This window comes from Ochlerotatus camptorhynchus, unplaced genomic scaffold, assembly GCF_037179485.1.
Source record: "Ochlerotatus camptorhynchus isolate MF236.1 unplaced genomic scaffold, CSIRO-AGI_Acam_v1.1 ptg000327l, whole genome shotgun sequence".
Taxonomy (NCBI): Eukaryota; Metazoa; Arthropoda; class Insecta; order Diptera; family Culicidae; genus Ochlerotatus; species Ochlerotatus camptorhynchus.
The window spans coordinates 244,315-262,642 of NW_027040815.1; the positions used below are offsets into that span (position 1 = coordinate 244,315).

At 41.4% G+C, this 18,328-nt stretch overlaps 1 protein-coding gene across 1 annotated transcript in view; it reads right to left on the minus strand.

Moving 5' to 3' along the window:
• LOC135708102 (uncharacterized) overlaps positions 1-18,328 on the minus strand; it is a 62,724-nt gene that overhangs the window by 43,813 nt on the left and 583 nt on the right. Inside the window, exon 3 of the mRNA XM_065230044.1 lies at positions 18,150-18,300. Coding sequence (XP_065086116.1) covers positions 18,150-18,300 — 151 coding nt within the window. The remainder of the gene's footprint in view (positions 1-18,149; positions 18,301-18,328) is intronic.

Sequence of the window (18,328 nt, forward strand, 5' to 3'; positions counted from 1 at the left end):
GAAATCATCTGCCGATTAAACAGAAGACGAAGTCAGCCGACTAAATCCATCGACGAAAATCTATTAAATAGGCTGATTGCTCGGTGTATCACCAGACGAAAAACGATTAAATCTGCAGATTAATACACCAACTGAAATTAATTACAAGTGGCAATAGATTTAGTCGGTAGACGAATCGGGTGATTTGGATGATGTTTGTTTATTTTGAAGATATTTTCGAAACAAAGCACTTTAAAATTCAGCATTTCATACCATTATTAAGAGCACTACTTTTTTGCTCGTATCATGTTTTGACTTCCACAGAAACTCGCTAGAATAAATAAAAAATAATAGTTTTCGGTCGCAATTTCAAAAATGTATTCCATTTGACACATTATTTCAGAGTTATCACCGCTGCGATTGCAGCGCCCCAGTGGCCGATTCAAACTTGGATTTGTCAATTGAGATTCGATCCGGAACTTGTGAGAAATGGAGGTCAACTCCCCTGCACTCGATCTCTCTAGGTCACGTCTCCTTGGTGGTTGAGCGTCGTTGATAAGTTAATGCATTCAACTGGAGAGAATCGCCCATGAAATATGCTTCCTGAGAGTTATTTCCTGACATCTTCAAGTGGTGGATTTTTTTTATTATTATTGTATGATTATTGACTGCACAGAAAAGGTCTGCATTAAGCGGGATTCAGATGAGGCAGCAGAGTTGAGTTCAACTCAAACCGATCTGGTCGTAGGCGTTCAATTGACTTGGCAACGAATAGAGCCAAACGAACTGTCAAAGCAAGAGCCATACGAGCAGCGCCTATCTTGATTACATTGGCAGTGTTGCTGACCCTCTCATAGTCACAAAACACACCAATATTTAATGTAACAACAATTTTTATTGTAATAGAGTTGTTCATTATTGTTCGTGATCGAATCATGGTAACAATAAAATAAATGAAAAATACAATAAAAATCATTGTAACAACATTTTATTATGTACATTCATTGTACAGCTAGGTAGCAGTTTTGCCGTTTTCGGAAGGGTACAACATTATAACAATCATTTTTATTGTCGACAATAAATATTAATGTTAGAGCATTGTTTCCACTGAAAATTTCACTGTAATTTTTTTTTTCGGGAACATCTAAAGAAAAATGCAACCTTTCAATGGACAGACAAATGCCAATTTTCATTTGATCTTTTGAGACAACAACTAATGTCACCAAGACTACTTCAATACCCAGACTTTACCCGAAAATTCGTAGTAACGACAGATGCTTCTGATATTGGATGCGGAGTAGTCTTGTCGCAAGGTACGGAGGCAGGTGATCAACCTGTGGCTTTTGCGAGTAAAACCTTTACTCCAGCAGAGCGAAACAAACCGGTAATACTAAAAGAACTAACAGCCATACATTGGGCCATAAATTACGCTTTACAATACTAACAGATCACAGACCACTTGTCTATCTGTTCAACACGCAGAAAAATTTATTGTTGAAACAAAAATATTTTAGGTAAATTTAAACGTAAACTCAGTTTGTTCTGGCCACAAAAATAAAAAAGGTTTATTTCAAACGTATTCCATGTTTGAAGTCATGTGATATTAATGTTTAAAATAAAAATAATGTTACGTTTATTTTAAAAATATTCGTGTTGAAAATAAACGTGAATATTTTTGTTTGGTTTAAAAACTATGCGAACAAAAATAAATATTTTTATTTTGAACATGCTTCAAATGTTTGAAAGAAACATACTTAATTTTAAATTATATTAGCATTATGTAGGATAAAGCAAAAAAAAAATGGATTGCAATGAGACGAAAAAAACGATCTGCAGACAGGGCATCTAAACTCCTGCTCTTTTTCGGGTGCGATTAAGGGTGGCCTGTGGTTGTTGGGGTCCTGGTCCGACATGCGGGGACCCGTCGGGATGAGTGTCCGGAGATTCCAGGTCAGTAAAACCAGTGAAACTTTGTGATATTAGCGTCACTTTGTCGTTTGTAACGCTGGTCCTCATACCGGCCTCTTTCTACGTTCGGTGTTGGAGGATCCGGAATAGATTCAAAATCCATTTCGGATTTTCGTTTTTCTTGTGAAGTTGTGAAGGAGGATGATACAGGGATCGGCATCAGAAACGACAGAGTGACGTCGATACTGTGGGGTTCCTCCGGTTTTATCGAGCTTGAACTTTGTTCAGACACTTACCTAGGTGGGTTTCCGGATCCATGATTTTGGTTTTGTTGCGGGCCATTTTCATAGTTGATTGGCAAAGCCGGGGCAATTTTTTTTCCGAATGTAAACAAGAAGGAAAAAAGACAGGGCACGCTAAAAATCGTTTACCCAAATCATATATTGTTGAAATAAACATGCTTTTGACTTTAATTCAAACATATATATATTTGTTGCAAACATGTTTTTAATTTATTTTGAATTATTCGTATGTTTATAGAATGAACATTTATATTTTTGATTTAAATGAACAAAATTCGGTTCCGTGAATATCAAAAACCCAACTTCAAAACTAACTAGAATGCGTATCGATCTTGAAGGATTCGACTACGACGTTGTATATATTAAAGGTAAGGAAAATGTAGCAGCTGACGCTTTATCGCGTATTGTTACTACATCAGAAAAATTAAAGCAACCAAATATATTATTAGTAAATACCAGGGCAATGACCCGTAGAAACGCGCAAATAAGAAATAAAAAAGAAGAAAATATTCATGATAAAAAAGAGATTGATCACCTCTCAGTATATGAAACTGAAAGTCCTACGGAAACGAAAAAAATGATAAAACTGTCGACAGTCGTAGTGAACAATACTTTGAAATTTATGATACTAAAGAAAAACACACTTGTCGCATTCGTGCATCAAGATGTAAGAAATGGAAGTCAAGCCTTAGAGTTTGCTCTTCCAGAAATCGAAAAATATGCAAAAAGAAATAATACAAAGAAAATAGCGCTTTCTGCAGCAGATTTTATATTCCAATTGGTACCAATGAACTATTTTAAAATGATTGCAAATAAAGTATTAAACTATTTGCAAATAATTATTTATAATGAACCAACATTCATTAATAACATGAAAGACATACAAACCATTTTACATAACCATCATAATACACCAACAGGAGGACATGTAGGACAACACCGCTTGTATCTACGTCTCCGAGAAATATACAAATGGCATGATATGAAAGGATCGATCTATTGCTCAATTCGTTAAGGCCTGCGAGTTGTGCAGAAGAAACAAGATTATCAAACACACTAGACAACCAATGACAATCACAACAACACCTTCAAGAGCATTTGAGCCGACGCCGGTGGTGTAGTGGTAAGCGTGACTGCTTTCTAACACCCCAATGGGTCTGGGTTCAATCCCAGCCGAGGTCGGTGGGATTTTTCTGAGGCATAAAAATCTCTGGTCACGTCTTCCTTCGGAAGGGAAGTAAAGCCGTTGATCCCGGCCCATGTGTGTTGTGAATGGGTGCGATATCCTACGCAGGTGTGGAAGCTGCCTTCCTACACATTCGGTTGCCGTCAATGGATGGCAATCGATGTCCGTCGGTGATTGGCACTAGATTGCGGAACAGAGACCGACGTTAAATAAAGGAAAAAAAAAAGAGCATTTGCAGTTATTTCCATAGATACGGTGGGACCACTACCTAGAACCATTAATAACAATCGTTACTGTATTACTATTCAATGCGATTTAACAAAATACATAGTTATTATCCCAATACAGAATAAAGAAGCTAATACAATTGCGAAAGCTTTAGTAGAACGCTTTATCTTAATTTACGGTAATTTTCTAGAAATGCGATCTGATCAAGGAACCGAATACAAAAATTAGATTCTTGAACAAATTTGCAATCTACTTCAAATCAAGCAAATATTTTCAACTCCTTATCACCCTGAATCAATTGGATCATTGGAGAGAAATCACAGGTGTCTTAACGAATACGTACGATCATTCACCAACGAACACCAATCAGATTGGGATGATTGGATAAAATACTATGAATTTTCTTACAACACAACCCCACACCCCGATCATAATTATACACCGTTTGAATTAATTTTTGGAAGAAAAGCCAATCTTCCACAAGAAAAGAATGCATCAAAAACAACAAAGAACCAATATATAATTTTGGAATCTACAAGAATGAATTACAATACAAACTAAAATTAGCCACGAAATCGCAACACAAAAACTATTAGAACATAAATCTCAAAGAAAAAACAGCAGCAGTACGTATGCTGGTGTAGTGGTGGAAGGTGCGTCGCTAGTCATTAGCGACCAGGAAACGGACACGGGTTTGGAGATGTTGGATGAAAATAATGAAATGGACGTGACAACCTCGACGGCCGACGAGAGTAGCGGAAAGCATGCAACGGGAAACGACGTTCAGAAGCAGCAGCAGCGATCACGATTCGGGTTCAATGAAATTGAGGAACAAATTCGGGAAAGAAAGAAGTTGCGTGCACGGGAGATGATCGCTTTGTCGCCGCTTCGATCGCCACCCAGAAAAATCCTATAATAAAATGCATTTTTATATATTTTTTTTTTGTATTTTGATTACCAAAATTGGTATTCCATGTTACTCGGTTCCGCTAAGTTATTTTTATAACATTTGAGCCTGCCAAATTGTAACCAGTGGTGTGTCTATCTGTCTAAGATTGTTGAGATTGTCGCGAATTTAGTGTTTCGATTTAAATGTTATGAATGCCAGGAAAGGATTCAAATATTAGTGCCAACACCGCCCACCACCCACTGGACAGCACGCAACCACTCCACGAAGTTCCTCTACTCACAGCCAGATGCCGCTGACAGCAGGATTGGGAGGCCATCGGGAGGTGGTGTAAAAGGGGCCATGATGGGGCGAAATTGGGCTGAAGGAAAATGGATCAACGATCGAGAGCGCAAGGAAATCACTCGCCATCGTTACTAGCGAATTTGCCTGGCAAAAGTCAAAAGTGGTAGTCGAAAACCAAGCTAGACAAACCCAAATCGAATGTGATATACATCAAAGTGAAAGATTGTTATTCGAGTTAAAGTTATTAGTCTGCACGAGTCTTGAGGCGCGAAACCCGATCAGTAGGGGAGGAGAAGCCAACCTACTGAAATATCCAGGACCCCGTAGTTTACCGTCAACATTTATCTACGGTGCGAACCAGCCGCGTTTACTAGTCCGTGGATCGGCCTTGAGCGCCGTGGACACGTTATACCGTTCGCGAACGGCTCGGCAAACGGTACCGTGGGAGCACCCGTAGGAGAAAAGGAGAGTGAAGGGTTAAGAGGTGAATCGACTGGGCAACCCACACAGCAAAAAAAAATGTAATATCGATCAACGTAATTCAAGCTGATGTATGAAATTATGATGTAATAGCAAAAAGCAGATACAATATTACATCAATGGATGTAATTTTGTTCGCAAAATCGATGTACATCGTGCAACGTTATATTACACAACCGATGGATTGACCTGGTTGCAGCAGTTTGGATGTAATATTCAACAACTTTTTTTTTCTGTGCACAGTCGAAACCGAGGGACGAAGAACAGAAGCAAAGGAAAGGAGAAAGTGAAGGTGAAGGTGTAGCGGAACGGAGGAGAAGGGGGCCCCCATCGACAACGGAAGACGAAGGAAGAACTACTGAAGGCTAAGGTAGGAGATAACCGATAAGAAAGTGGGAAAGTTAGGGAAATAAACGAGACCTGTGTGTGAGAGTTCATCGGGGTGTGTTAAGAGTATTTGAGTGTTTCCTTGGCCGCGATAGTCACACGTGTATGCCGACCCTGAGGCAGTGTAGAGGGGGGTCTCATTAATACTGGGCAGGGAGTACCCCAAACTGTTACAAAATAAACGAAATGAAAAAAGAAGAAGGGTCTGTGCCTAGGGGCACGAACGGAAGCTTGACGTAGGACCGCTAGTGGACGAAATAAATGTGTAGAGCATTTAGTTCTTTTAATTGATCAATTATCTATTATCTCAACTCTTTCCGTTTTTGAATTGTATGCGTACCAAATTTGTAGTAATCTTTTTCAAAGAGAAAGTTGATTAAGAGAATCAATCAAAATCACATGCACCCCTGCTTCCAAGTTTGGTTACAAGATTACAACTCTGGAGAGCATTTTGTGTGGTCGTTGGGGGCTTGTGGTTCTGAATATGGACAAACAAGGACAGATAAATTCTATTCCAACTATTTACTGATGTAAGCTTGTTGGCCCTGAAAAGGGCCGTTTTATTGAAGAGGACATCCATGGCCACTTACGCTTGGCGTGTTTAGTGTAGGTGACAGCATCACGGACCTCATTTTCCAGGAACACCTTCAGCACACCTCGTACACGCAGAAAAAAATATTTTAAACGTAATAATATTTGACGTAAATGCAATAAGTATTTCATTTTGTTTTGGCTGCAAAAAGAAATCATTATTGTTTCAACAATCCAGCATTATTGTCCCTTAAAACCCATGGATTGTTAAATCAAAAAGAAAATCTTTTCGAATTTACAAGAGCTTTCATGGTTTTGACGTAAGCTGTCAAATTTGGCAGCTGGGTCAACAAGAAAAATATGTTTGTTTTTAAAAGAGATTTCTTGTTGATTCAATCAAATTTATTTTATGAAGGCTGACAATTCACGCAGTAGAAATAACAATATGTTTATTGATTCAAAAATAATGTCGATTTTTTTTTGTGACAACAAACAGAATTGCAATTGAATTTTTGAGGCATAAAATCACTGATCACGCCTTCCTTCGGAAGGGAAGTAAAGCCGTTGGTCACCGGTTCATGAGTTGATGGGTCGATATGTAGGGTCCAGGTGTGGGAGGTGCATTCCTGGCGTCGGGAGCATTGGTACTCAGTACGGAAAACAAGATCGACGAAAAAAAAAATCAAGGAAAAAAAAACTTAAAAATTGATTATATTTAACAACTGCAGCTTGAACTGCAGCTTACTTGCTTACCTCAAGTCTTAAGATTTTCGGAAATCTCGTACTTATTTCCCGAAATTCACAATTAAAAAAATTGAGAAAATTTTTGTTATTGTTTACATTTTTGTCCAGGTGAAAACGAGGGAATGGGTGGTAGTTATTTTTGTATTCATGGCCCGGGGAATGGACACAGCAAATAAATGCTAAACTAAAATTAACTATTGTTGGCTTAATAATAGAATATTGTTATTTTTACAATAGTTGCAATTGAAAAGTGGCTTATTAAAACAAAAAGAATCTTATGTTGAGTTTATTTGAATAAGTTTTATAGAAACAATAAAATGCAATATAATTTCAACCGGAATTGTTTGTTTAAATACAACTAAAGTTTTGTTTGGTTCAATGCAAACAATTTTCTGTCCGTGTAGATCAGACCGGAGATACGTTGGACACCACCACGGCGAGCCAAACGACCGATGGCGGTTACCTCGAAGAACTTTGCGATGACGCCAGACCTTTTCCTCTTTTGCCACGACCAGCCAATTGTTGCTTGTTAGGTGTGAAGGAGTGTACTAGCCACCACCTTCCTTCTGCTGCTATTGCTGTTCGGCGTGGTCCGAAGCGAAAATGAGCTAATGTCATACCGCAGCGCTCTTTTATATCTTTTCAGGTTAAAGCAGAATGATGTGCAACCAAGTGTTATAAAAGCTACAAAGACTCCTCCCCAAGGTGACTACATAGAGGTGTTCTAATGTGTCAAATTCGTGATTCAGCCATGTTGGATTTTTGTATGGGACAGCGACCGAGTTTGTTTACAATTTGCTCTAAAACCGCATTCCCAACCCCCTCCCCCCCCCCCCCGCGACCTCCTCGCCTATCCAGCTTTCCATGCTCGGTAATGGCGGCCTGTTTGTATGAATAAATGTATCCTTCACTGTGATTTTTGACACTATCTGGAGGTTCGGATTTTGACTCCTCTCTTTCCCTCTCCCAGGAACAGAAGAAAATGGAACAACATACGCCCTCCAGTTAGTGTCAAAAAGCACAGTGAAGGATACATTTATTCATACAAACAGGCTGCCATTACCGAGCATGGAAAGCTGGATATAGTGACGAAGCTGTATCACCATTTATATACCCACCATGCTCCTCCCATTATGAGTAGTTTGCTATCAAGTAGCGACACTGGCTCTTTTCTTTTTGCGTACACGGCGAATGAGAACGACTCAAATTTGAGTTTAGTTCACTCATAATCGCCAAAAGTCCAAGAACTCAGCGATGAGTAAATTTCTCATGGTTTCCTGTGGAAAACCTAAAAAATCTGCCAGAAAATGAGGAAATTGACGAAAATTTTATTCAGTCTCGGAGTACTACCAATAGGCTGAATGAATCCATTCTTTGCTTTTCTCAAATTCGGGAATTTTCCCCTGGAAAAACCAGGGAAAACATGAGGCAAATTTACTCATCGCTGAGTTCCTGCACTTTATTTCTTATTTCTGAGATAACTAAACTCAAATTTGGGTCGTTCTCATTCGCCGTGATATCACCTTGAAAGATATCGGTGCCGGTGGCGCGTCACTTTTCAATAGGTCCTATATACATTGATCGAATCTCTTCATCACTATATTTCGTAAATAACTCGGCTTCACAAATGTTTCCTGTCGTCTTCGTCGAATTAGATGCTAGATTGTTGCTTCTTCCATCGAAAATATCCGACCGTGGCGATTCAAAGTTGATCAAGGTTGATCAAAATAATTTGTACCCCTGCTTCCAGTTTGATTACATGAGCATGTTGTGTGATCGTTGGTTCTGAATATGGACAAACAGGCAGATGAATTCTATTCCTACTCTTTACTGTAATAAGCTTGGTGGCCCTGAAAAGAGCCGTTTTGTTGCCAAAGTTTGTGATGATTTAACCACCGACAAACCGACATGACACTTAATTCTGTCTTATGCCCGAAAATCGTAAACGGTCGATTTAAAGGTGCAGTGATCCGAACTGTCAAAACCATAGGATTTAATGATCTAGATAATAATAGTTTGTCCAGAATAGATCAGACACGAACCAATTCATAACTTTTGCATGCGGGTTAATGCTGAATATTTCCCGCGAACATGGAACCAGATGTCAGTAGTGTGCTTTGGTCAGAAATTTTAGTGTTTTTGCTATGGTCATTCATGTCGGTTTGTCGGTGATTTAACCTCCGAAACCAAACAGAGTGCGTCTCTGTCACTTCAAAACGTAGATGACATCCATGGCCGCTTACGCTTGGCGTGTTTAGTGTAGGTGACAGCATCACGGATCTCATTTTTCAGGAACACCTTCAGCACACCTCGTAAATCAGACCGGAGATACGTCAGACACCGGCACGGCGAGCCAGACAACGGATGGTGGTTATCTCGAAGAATTTGCGTTTGGTTCTGAATATGGCGATGAGTGCGCAACATTTTACGCAATTCCATCCTCCATATTCGCATGCGCCCGAGGATCGAAGGCGAATGCCACTTCGACTTGTTTCGTCTACTTACTACTCTCTGACGACTGTGCTGGGGAAGCAGCATATGCATGTAGGTAATTGGTGGATTTGTTAGTTAATTCGATGCTTTTGGACAATGCTGGACATTTACCATTTTTTCAATAGTTTCTTGTTGAAAATCAACATTCGGATTGTTATCGATGCGTAGCCATATTTCTGATCGATTGGTGATAAAATTATTGAAATTAAACCAGAGGCAGCTGAGTTATTAACGCTCAAAATCTTTCTTAATTTGTTACATGTTCCATTTTCGGTTTTCACAAAGTGTACCCCCATATAGAAATCAAAGACGTAGTCCTACGTCAAAAACCAACTTTGAATCGTAGACCAGGTCCATTAACAATACACTCGTTCCGAGAAGGGGGTCATGGTTCAACTCATGATTGATGTATAGTCATCTTCTTCTCCTTCAGGTTCGCTCACCACCCGGAATGAAGGCTCGGTGCGGTTAGTAATATCACAAACGAAGTGACAGACGGAGCGGCTCGAAAACTTTGGTGACTAACCTGCTATTGCAATTTTTCAGTGTACCACATGGCAACACCACTACTACTGGATTGTACCACATGGCAACACTACACTAATAAAAATTCAATGATTATTTTTATGTGTCCCACACATGAATTTTTGCAATGTGATAAACAAATGATATATATGTGTTGAACACATAGTTCTTATGTGTAGACATAAAATTCATGTGTAACCACACATAATATTCATTTGACTCATAAATTTCATGTGTATTTCTGAGTGGATTCTGTTTATGTGTGGACACATGATAACCATGTGGAATTTTACACAGAAATTCGTCAATAAAAATGTGTGGAATTTTATGAGTGTACTATTGGATTGAACTAGCATTTTCACCAAATGTACTAGAATATTTTGGTTCTATCTCTTTCACTCTACTCAAAACTGAAATGCATAAAAAAATGACAAAATGATACGCACTCTTTGCACCACAAAAAAAGTGACAGACGACTTTCTCCGAAGAAATTAATTAAAATAATGTGGTTCTCTGTAATAGAATTTTAGTCCACCTTCCGCCCCTCACCGCCAGGTTCGCTAGTATTTTTGCTTTGAATTAATTCAAGTTGGTTTTGTGTGCAATGATCTGGCAAGCCTCGTTCTCGCTCGCGTTAACGTGGTGCTGTTTTCTCACTCATCGAAGGAAATTTTGATTAGAGTGAGAAAGTAAGGAACAATCAGTGCGGGAACCGTGTGCGTTACTGTAGGTGCGGCAGAAGGAATGTTGACAACTCTTTCGTTCTCACGGTGTTCTTACGCATGATCCAACGTTACGTCACACTAGATTATGCATAAGAACGTCGTGATAATGAAAGTGCTAACTTGTTTCCTTCTGCCTCACCACAGCACTTGCGATTCTCCGTCGGTTTCAGGTGCATTCTTTGTGTCATAGAGATTGCTGACGTTTATCTTACGCACACTACGTCACGTATACGTATACGCAAAATGTTTTCATCGGGATCATACTTTAGCAATCTCCACCAGTCCAAACACTAGAAGTTTTGGAAGGTTCTCCCTCAGTACCTGAAAGCAGCGTGATACCAGCTGACATTCGCTTAATGTGGGTAGTGAAATCCGGAACATTTTCTCACTTTTGAGCATCAACGTCAACCCGGTTTCGAATCGCATTCCCACTTGAGGTGGCACCGTTGGCAGTAATCCACTGCGCCGTGGGAAAGACCTGACTAGTGCTGGAAAATTCACCGTCTAAGGAACGTCACCATTAAAATTAAATCAACCTAATTTTCTTCGCTGCAACGTACTCCAGATCAGACTCGCTGGTGGACCGTTTTCGTGGGACGGTTTTCGACCCGAAAAGCTACAATTTGAACAGTTTTTCAAAAGATTTCTGGCAGGCGTCTTGGGACGCACGATCTCCTGTCCCACCGAGGCATCCGTTAGCGTGTCCGTGTCGGAATGGATGAACTCTTTGATCGACTGCATTTCTACCATCGATTTTCGGCACTGCTTTTTTGGTTAAATTCACACGATAGTTGAAATCGAACACGGTCGACGATCCGGCGGAGGATGCTTCGTCTTCATTGTCCGAAGAAGTCAACGATTTGATACGACCGGTTTGGCTCGAAGCAATTTTTCGACGGAAGTTCCTTGTGGCAGTGGAATCAAAGATGAAACAGTCGGAAGAAAAACATTCTATTTTAGTGTCCTCTTTCACGGTCCCTTTCATCCAATGAATATCCCCCGTGTGAAAGGTAATTTTGTGGTTTTGCTTCCCCCTCGGTAGAGATGAATTTTAGGCTCTTTTTTATCAAAACAATCACACCAAAATCAGAGATGTCCCATTTTTTAATTTATTCGATTAACATCAAATCGATTACTTTTTGTTCGCTGTGCTGTCATTTTTCCACAAATGAGAGTGCAGCATATGTTTGAAACGATGGGTGATGATCCTCTGGTGAGGTTAATGCTTATTTTTTTTTTTTTTTTTGTTAATTACTTTATTTGTACAGGCTCAATCGAATAAACTTTACAGAGCCAAGTTATCATTTTCTTTATACATTATGAATGTCTTAAATCTAAAATTAAAGGATTGGAACCGATTACTCGCGGTCTTCTCGAGGTTATTGGATGATAATTGTTTGGATCGGGAGAGGGAAAAGGAGATTTGGAATATGATTCTAAAATTTCACTATTTCTAAAACATATACTTAATCCTATCGACGTTATATCAACTCTGTAATTATACAATTATTACAGAAACAAATCTACAAAAAAAAATACACACACATACAAAACACAAACTAAACACAAGGTTAATCAAACTTACAATCTATGGTTAATATTCTTCAAGAAAACATATATGAGTTGCATAAACTCCAGATCGCGTCTAGCCAAAATATCCCGAACTGGAACATTAGGTTGTCTACCTCGAGCCCGAAGGGAATCGTACAACTCGGATCTGACTCCACGGTGCTCAGCACATGACCAAATAATGTGATCTGCGTCCTGGTAACCTTGTCCACATTCACAGAGATTACTGTCCCCCAGCTCAACACGGAACAAGTGAGCGTTTAACGAGTAGTGATTGGACATGAGGCGAGACATCATACGAATGAAGTCTCGACCCACATCCAACCCCTTGAACCAAGGACACTTCGACACCTTAGGGATGATTGAATATAACCATCGTCCCAAACTCCCTTCACTCCATTTATTTTGCCAGCTGGCGAGTGACTGTTGACGATAAATGAAGAAAAATTCGTCGTAGGCGATTTGTCGATCGTAAATATCGCCTTCCATAGCGCCCACCTTTGCAAGCGAGTCCGCCTTCTCATTGCCCGGAATCGAGCAATGAGATGGGACCCATGCAAAGGTGATGACAAAAGATCTTAAAGATAAAGCACTTAGAAGCTCTCGTATTTTCATGAGAAAATACGAGGAGTGCTTTACCGGCCTCATGGAGCGAATAGCCTCGACAGAACTGAGACTATCCGTAAAAATAAAATAATGATCTGGTGCAAGTGAGGCGATCGTTTCTAGCGTATAATGTATTGCCGCCAGTTCAGCAACATATACGGAACAAGGAGCATGAAGCATTCGAGAGGCACTATGAAATTCGTTATAAATACCAAAACCAGCGGACGCCTCTATTAGTGATCCATCTGTGAAGAACGATCTTGCGGAATCAACTTGGCCAAACTTTGCAGCGAAAATTGACGGAGCAATCATGGAACGATGATGCTCTGGGATTCCGCGAATCTCTTGCGTCATCGATAAATCAAAATGAACAGAATTGTCGAAGTCGGAGAAGCAAACACGATAGGGATTATGCTGCGAAGGGCTGACATCCTGAGTTATGTACACGTAGTACAATGACATAAAACGAGTTTGCGGGTTTAGCTCAAGAAGCTTCTCAAAGTTTGCAATCACCAGTGGGTTCATAATTTCACAACGGGTGAGGAGCCTGAGGGATAATTCCGAAAACCGATCAGAGAGTGGCAACATGCCCGCTAACACTTCGAGACTCATCGTATGAGTCGAGTGCATGCATCCTAATGCAATACGAAGACAGCGATACTGGATCCGTTCCAGTTTGATGATGTGCGTTTTAGCCGCCGACTGGAAGCAAAAACTACCGTACTCTAAAACCGATAAAATCGTTGTCCGGTACAACGTTAGAAGATCTTGCGGATGGGCTCCCCACCACGTTCCGGTAATTGTTCGGAGAAAATTGATCCTTTGTTGGCATTTCCGCTTCAGATACTCAATGTGGGATCTCCAGGTGCATTTTGAATCGAACCAGACCCCAAGATATTTGAAAGACATGGAATGAGTGATCGGCTTACCCAAAAGTTGAAGCTTCGGTTGTGCTGGGCTATGCTTCCTAGAAAAAAACGACCAACTCAGTTTTCTCCGTGGAGAATTCGATACCTAGCTGGATAGCCCAAGTAGACAAATTGTCTAAGGTATCCTGTAAGGGTCCTTGCAGGTCGGCCTCTCTGGGTCCTGTCATAGACACTACTCCGTCATCTGCAAGTTGTCTCAACGTGCAGTTGTCCCTTAGACAATTGTCAATTTCTCTGACGTAGAAATTATACAGAAGGGGGCTTAAACATGAGCCCTGGGGGAGACCCATGTAGCTAAATCGTGAAGCTGTAGAGTTTCCATGAGAAAAGCTCATATGTTTCTCTGACAGCAAATTGTACAAAAAGTTATTAATTAATGGAGAAAGGCCACAAGCGTGGAGTTTGTCTGAAAGGACTTCAACCGATACTGAATCAAAAGCCCCCTTAATATCCAAGAAGACAGAAGCCATTTGCTCTTTTTTAGCAAAAGCCAACTGGATTTCTGTGGAAAGCAACGCGAGACAGTCGTTCGTTCCCTTGCCCCTACGGAAACCAAATTGAGTATCTGAGAGTAGGTGGTTCAACTCAACCCATTTGTCCAGGCGAAAAAGGATCATTTTCTCCAACAACTTTCGAATACACGATAACATCGCAATGGGACGATACGAGTTGTGATCTGACGCGGGTTTTCCAGGCTTTTTAATGGCTATAACTCTCACCCGCCTCCAATCATCCGGAACAATATTTAGCTCCAGAAACTGACCAAACAAGTTCAACATGCGCCTCTTAGCGACGTCTGGGAGGTTCTTCAACAAGTTGAACTTGATTCTATCAGCCCCCGGAACCGAATTGCCACACGAAAGGAGCGCGAGTGAGAGCTCCAGCATTGAAAAAGGCTGGCTGATCTCGTCTACCGAATTCGTCGTTTCGCGAGGAATCATCTGTGCCGGCACAGAATCAGGACATACTTTTCGCGCGAACTTGAGAATCCAACTATCCGAGTACTCCTCGCTCTCGTTGTTTGAAGACCGGTTACGCATCCTTCGCGCCGTGTTCCAAAGCGCATTCATCGACGTTTCGCGCGATAAACCGTCCACGAATTGCCGCCAGTATCCGCGTTTCTTGGCTTTGATGAGGCTCTTGAGTTCGCGTTCAAGAGCCGAGTACGCTTCGAAATGTACGGGTGTTCCACGTTTCCGGAAAAGCTTAAACGCGTCGGACTTTTTACGATAAACCTCAGTGCATTGCTGGTCCCACCAAGGGGAAGGAGGTTTCCTACGGAAAGACGTTCCTGGAACCGGCCGAGTTTGAGCTTGAAGCGCGCTGTCCAAGATCAGATTGGAGAGGAAGTTATATTCCTCCAACGGTGGAAGCCCTTCTACCGACGTTAGGGCATCTTCTATCACATTTTTGAACTTTGTCCAATCGATATTACGGGTAAGATCGTACGCGACGTTAACGGGTTCCGACGGATTGAACCCACTGGCAACTGAAACTTTGATCGGCAAGTGATCACTACCGTGGGGATCTTGGATCACATTCCACGTGCAATCCAACGATAATGAGTTAGAGCAAAGTGTGAGGTCTAATCTGCTTCCATTCGAGGATGGGCCAGCCAAACGTGTTACTTCTCCATTGTTAAGAATTGTCATATTAAAGCTGTCGCAGAGGTCATATATCAAAGTAGAACGGTTGTCATCATACAGTTCCCCCCAGCCTGTACCGTGGGAATTCAAATCTCCCATAATCAACCGTGGAGCAGGAAGTACCGAACAGATATCTGAAAGTTGTTTTCGATTAACAACGGCTCTAGGAGGAATATAAACAGAAGCAATACAAAGGCTCTTACCTTTAATAATAGCCTGACATGCGACAACTTCAATACCTGGAAATTGTGGAAGATTCACTCTATAGAAAGAATGGCACTTTTTGATCCCCAAAAGTACCCCTCTTCCACGCGAATCCTCACGATCCAGTCGAATAATGTTAAAATCATAAAAAGGAAGATCGATATCTGAAGAGAGCCAAGTTTCACAAAGAGTAAATGCATCACAATCATTATTGTGAACTAAAAACTTAAAAGAGTCTAATTTAGGAATAAGACTTCGACAATTCCACTGTAGAATAGTGATCAAATCCCCGACCTCGTTTGGAAAATTATCCATCGAAGGAAATGATTGCTGCAATGAGGGGCCACTTCAATGTCAATTGCTTCAAGAGGGTCTTCACAGAAGGAAGCATTGCCAGAACAATGCTTTTGAGAGGATCAGAAATATTGAGGTACTTGAGAATATCGTCCACAATTTTATCAAATGAGAACAACCCGGATGAAGAAGGGGCTTCTGTTCTTAAAAATGGGCCATCAGGGGTTTTTGATGACCCCGGGAGAGATGGAAAATTCTGGTTATAGTCAGTTCTGCGGAAACCAGGAGGAGTTGAAACTTCCTTTTTTCCATCACTCCTTGATTTGGGCAAGCTGATTTGGGGTTCCTTATCTGCAACTTTCCGCGAACGGATGCGTTTTCGTTTCCGTGCAGAACCTTCCGGAAAACTGAAAGAAACTCCCTCCTCAGCCAAGTCAGAGTCAGACTCGTCATCAGACAAAACAGCAAAGGGATTTTTGTCGTTGGTTGATGGTGTGGCTGTTTTTAGCATGGCTGCAAAAGACTGCCTGGAACGCTCCTTAAGAGAGCGTTCTAGTTTCTCCCCGCGTTGTTTGTACGCCGGGCACGACGAGAGACCATGAGGAGTTCCCTTACAGTACACGCATTTTGGTGCAGTGACTGTGCAGGCGCCATCCTCGTGCTTCTCCCCGCATTTGGAACAGCGTGCCTTGCTGCCACAGTGAGAGGCCGTGTGTCCCAACTGTTTGCAGTTTTGGCAGTTCATGACCCGAGGAACAAACAAACGCACAGGTAGCCGAAGTTTTCCCAACTCGATGTAGTGAGGAAGGGCTGAACCAGAAAAGGTCACCCGAAACGAGTCTGTGGGGGTAAAGCTCTTTTTACCCTCGCTGAAAGATACTGAGTTCAGTTTCTGGACTTCCAGTATCTCAACCGTGGGAAGCAAGGGGTTCTTGAAACGGCCAACCGCTTGCTTCGCCAAGATCTCGGGGGTCAGACTCGCTTCGGTGACCACACCTTCGATCTCCACATTACGAGCTGGGATGTACACTCTATACTCGAGTGTAAAGAGCTGGGAGGCAGCAATCTCGTTAGCTTGTTTCAGGTTAGAGACGACAACGCGAAGTTTATTGTACCTCACCTTCGAGATTTCGGTCACGGCCGAGAACCGCTTCGTCAGATCATTAGTAATTTGCATTACATTCAAAGGTTTCTTTTTGGGCTGAAAGTAAACAACCCATGGGCCAGTCGAGTCTTCTGGGTAGGCTCGCGATCGGGGGCTTATCTGTCCCTGTCCATTACCAGACTGAGATGACGAAGCAGGGATGGCATCATCTGATTTCTTGGATGACAGACGTTTTCGACCCTTCTTGCTATCGCGTGGCAAAGTGGTGTCATCTTCCGACAAAACGTCCATTTCGTCTTCCGACAAAATGTCCATTTTGCCGTACTAGTGGGAGCGAAAAACGCTCTACCACTGCAACGATAATCAAAATTACTCGGACACAATACACGAAGAAAAAAAATACTAACACAGAAACACAAACTTAAAATTTAACAGATGGGAGAAAGAAAGAAACAAGAAACAAAAACTTATCTGATAATCCTATACTACTATCACCGAGCGTTTACACAGCAGCAGCGGAGCGATGCGCAGCTTGGATGATCTTCGATCCGCGTATGCGGGCGGTCTTCGTTGGTGTGTGCTTGTATGAAGCTCGGCACTCAGCTGAACACACGATGATGGATGAGCGGCTTGAATGTGGAGGCAGATGCTGACACTCGTTGACGATGATCCGTGTGCACAGGTATGCGTGACCACGCACCGATGATGCGCAAAATGATTGGCGAATTGCCAATCGCAAAACCAATTATCGATGATGCCGAAAACACACTTTCTTCTCAGAAAAAAACTCACTTTTTGATAAATTTATCGGGAATTATGCCAGGAATCACTAAGCGAGAAAAACTGATTATTTACGTCAGATAATAGCGAGAAAACTTCCAAATTAACGGAGCGCGAAACAAGCCGACCGTACTTCTTGCTAGGACGCAGTGGTGTCAGGTTAATGCTTATGTCAGCATGATATAACCGATTACAAATATCTTAATTTTCGGTTCGTTAATCGATTAATCGATTATTCGAATGAAAATCGGCCATCACTATATGAATGTGAAACGTCATTTCAAATTTAAGGTCGTACATAAATAATGAAAGGGACCGGGGCTAATCACAAATTACGTCCCCATGGTAACTGAAATAAACACGAGTGCGGACCGGTTGGTGGAATCTTCTTGATCAGTTCCTCCAGACTGATTTCTTCGCCATTCGAAGAAACGAACGAGGAAGAACTAGACGAAGACGTGGACAGCCGTTGCTTCGACGTTGGTTTCTTTCGTTTAGAAACCAGATTGGAATCA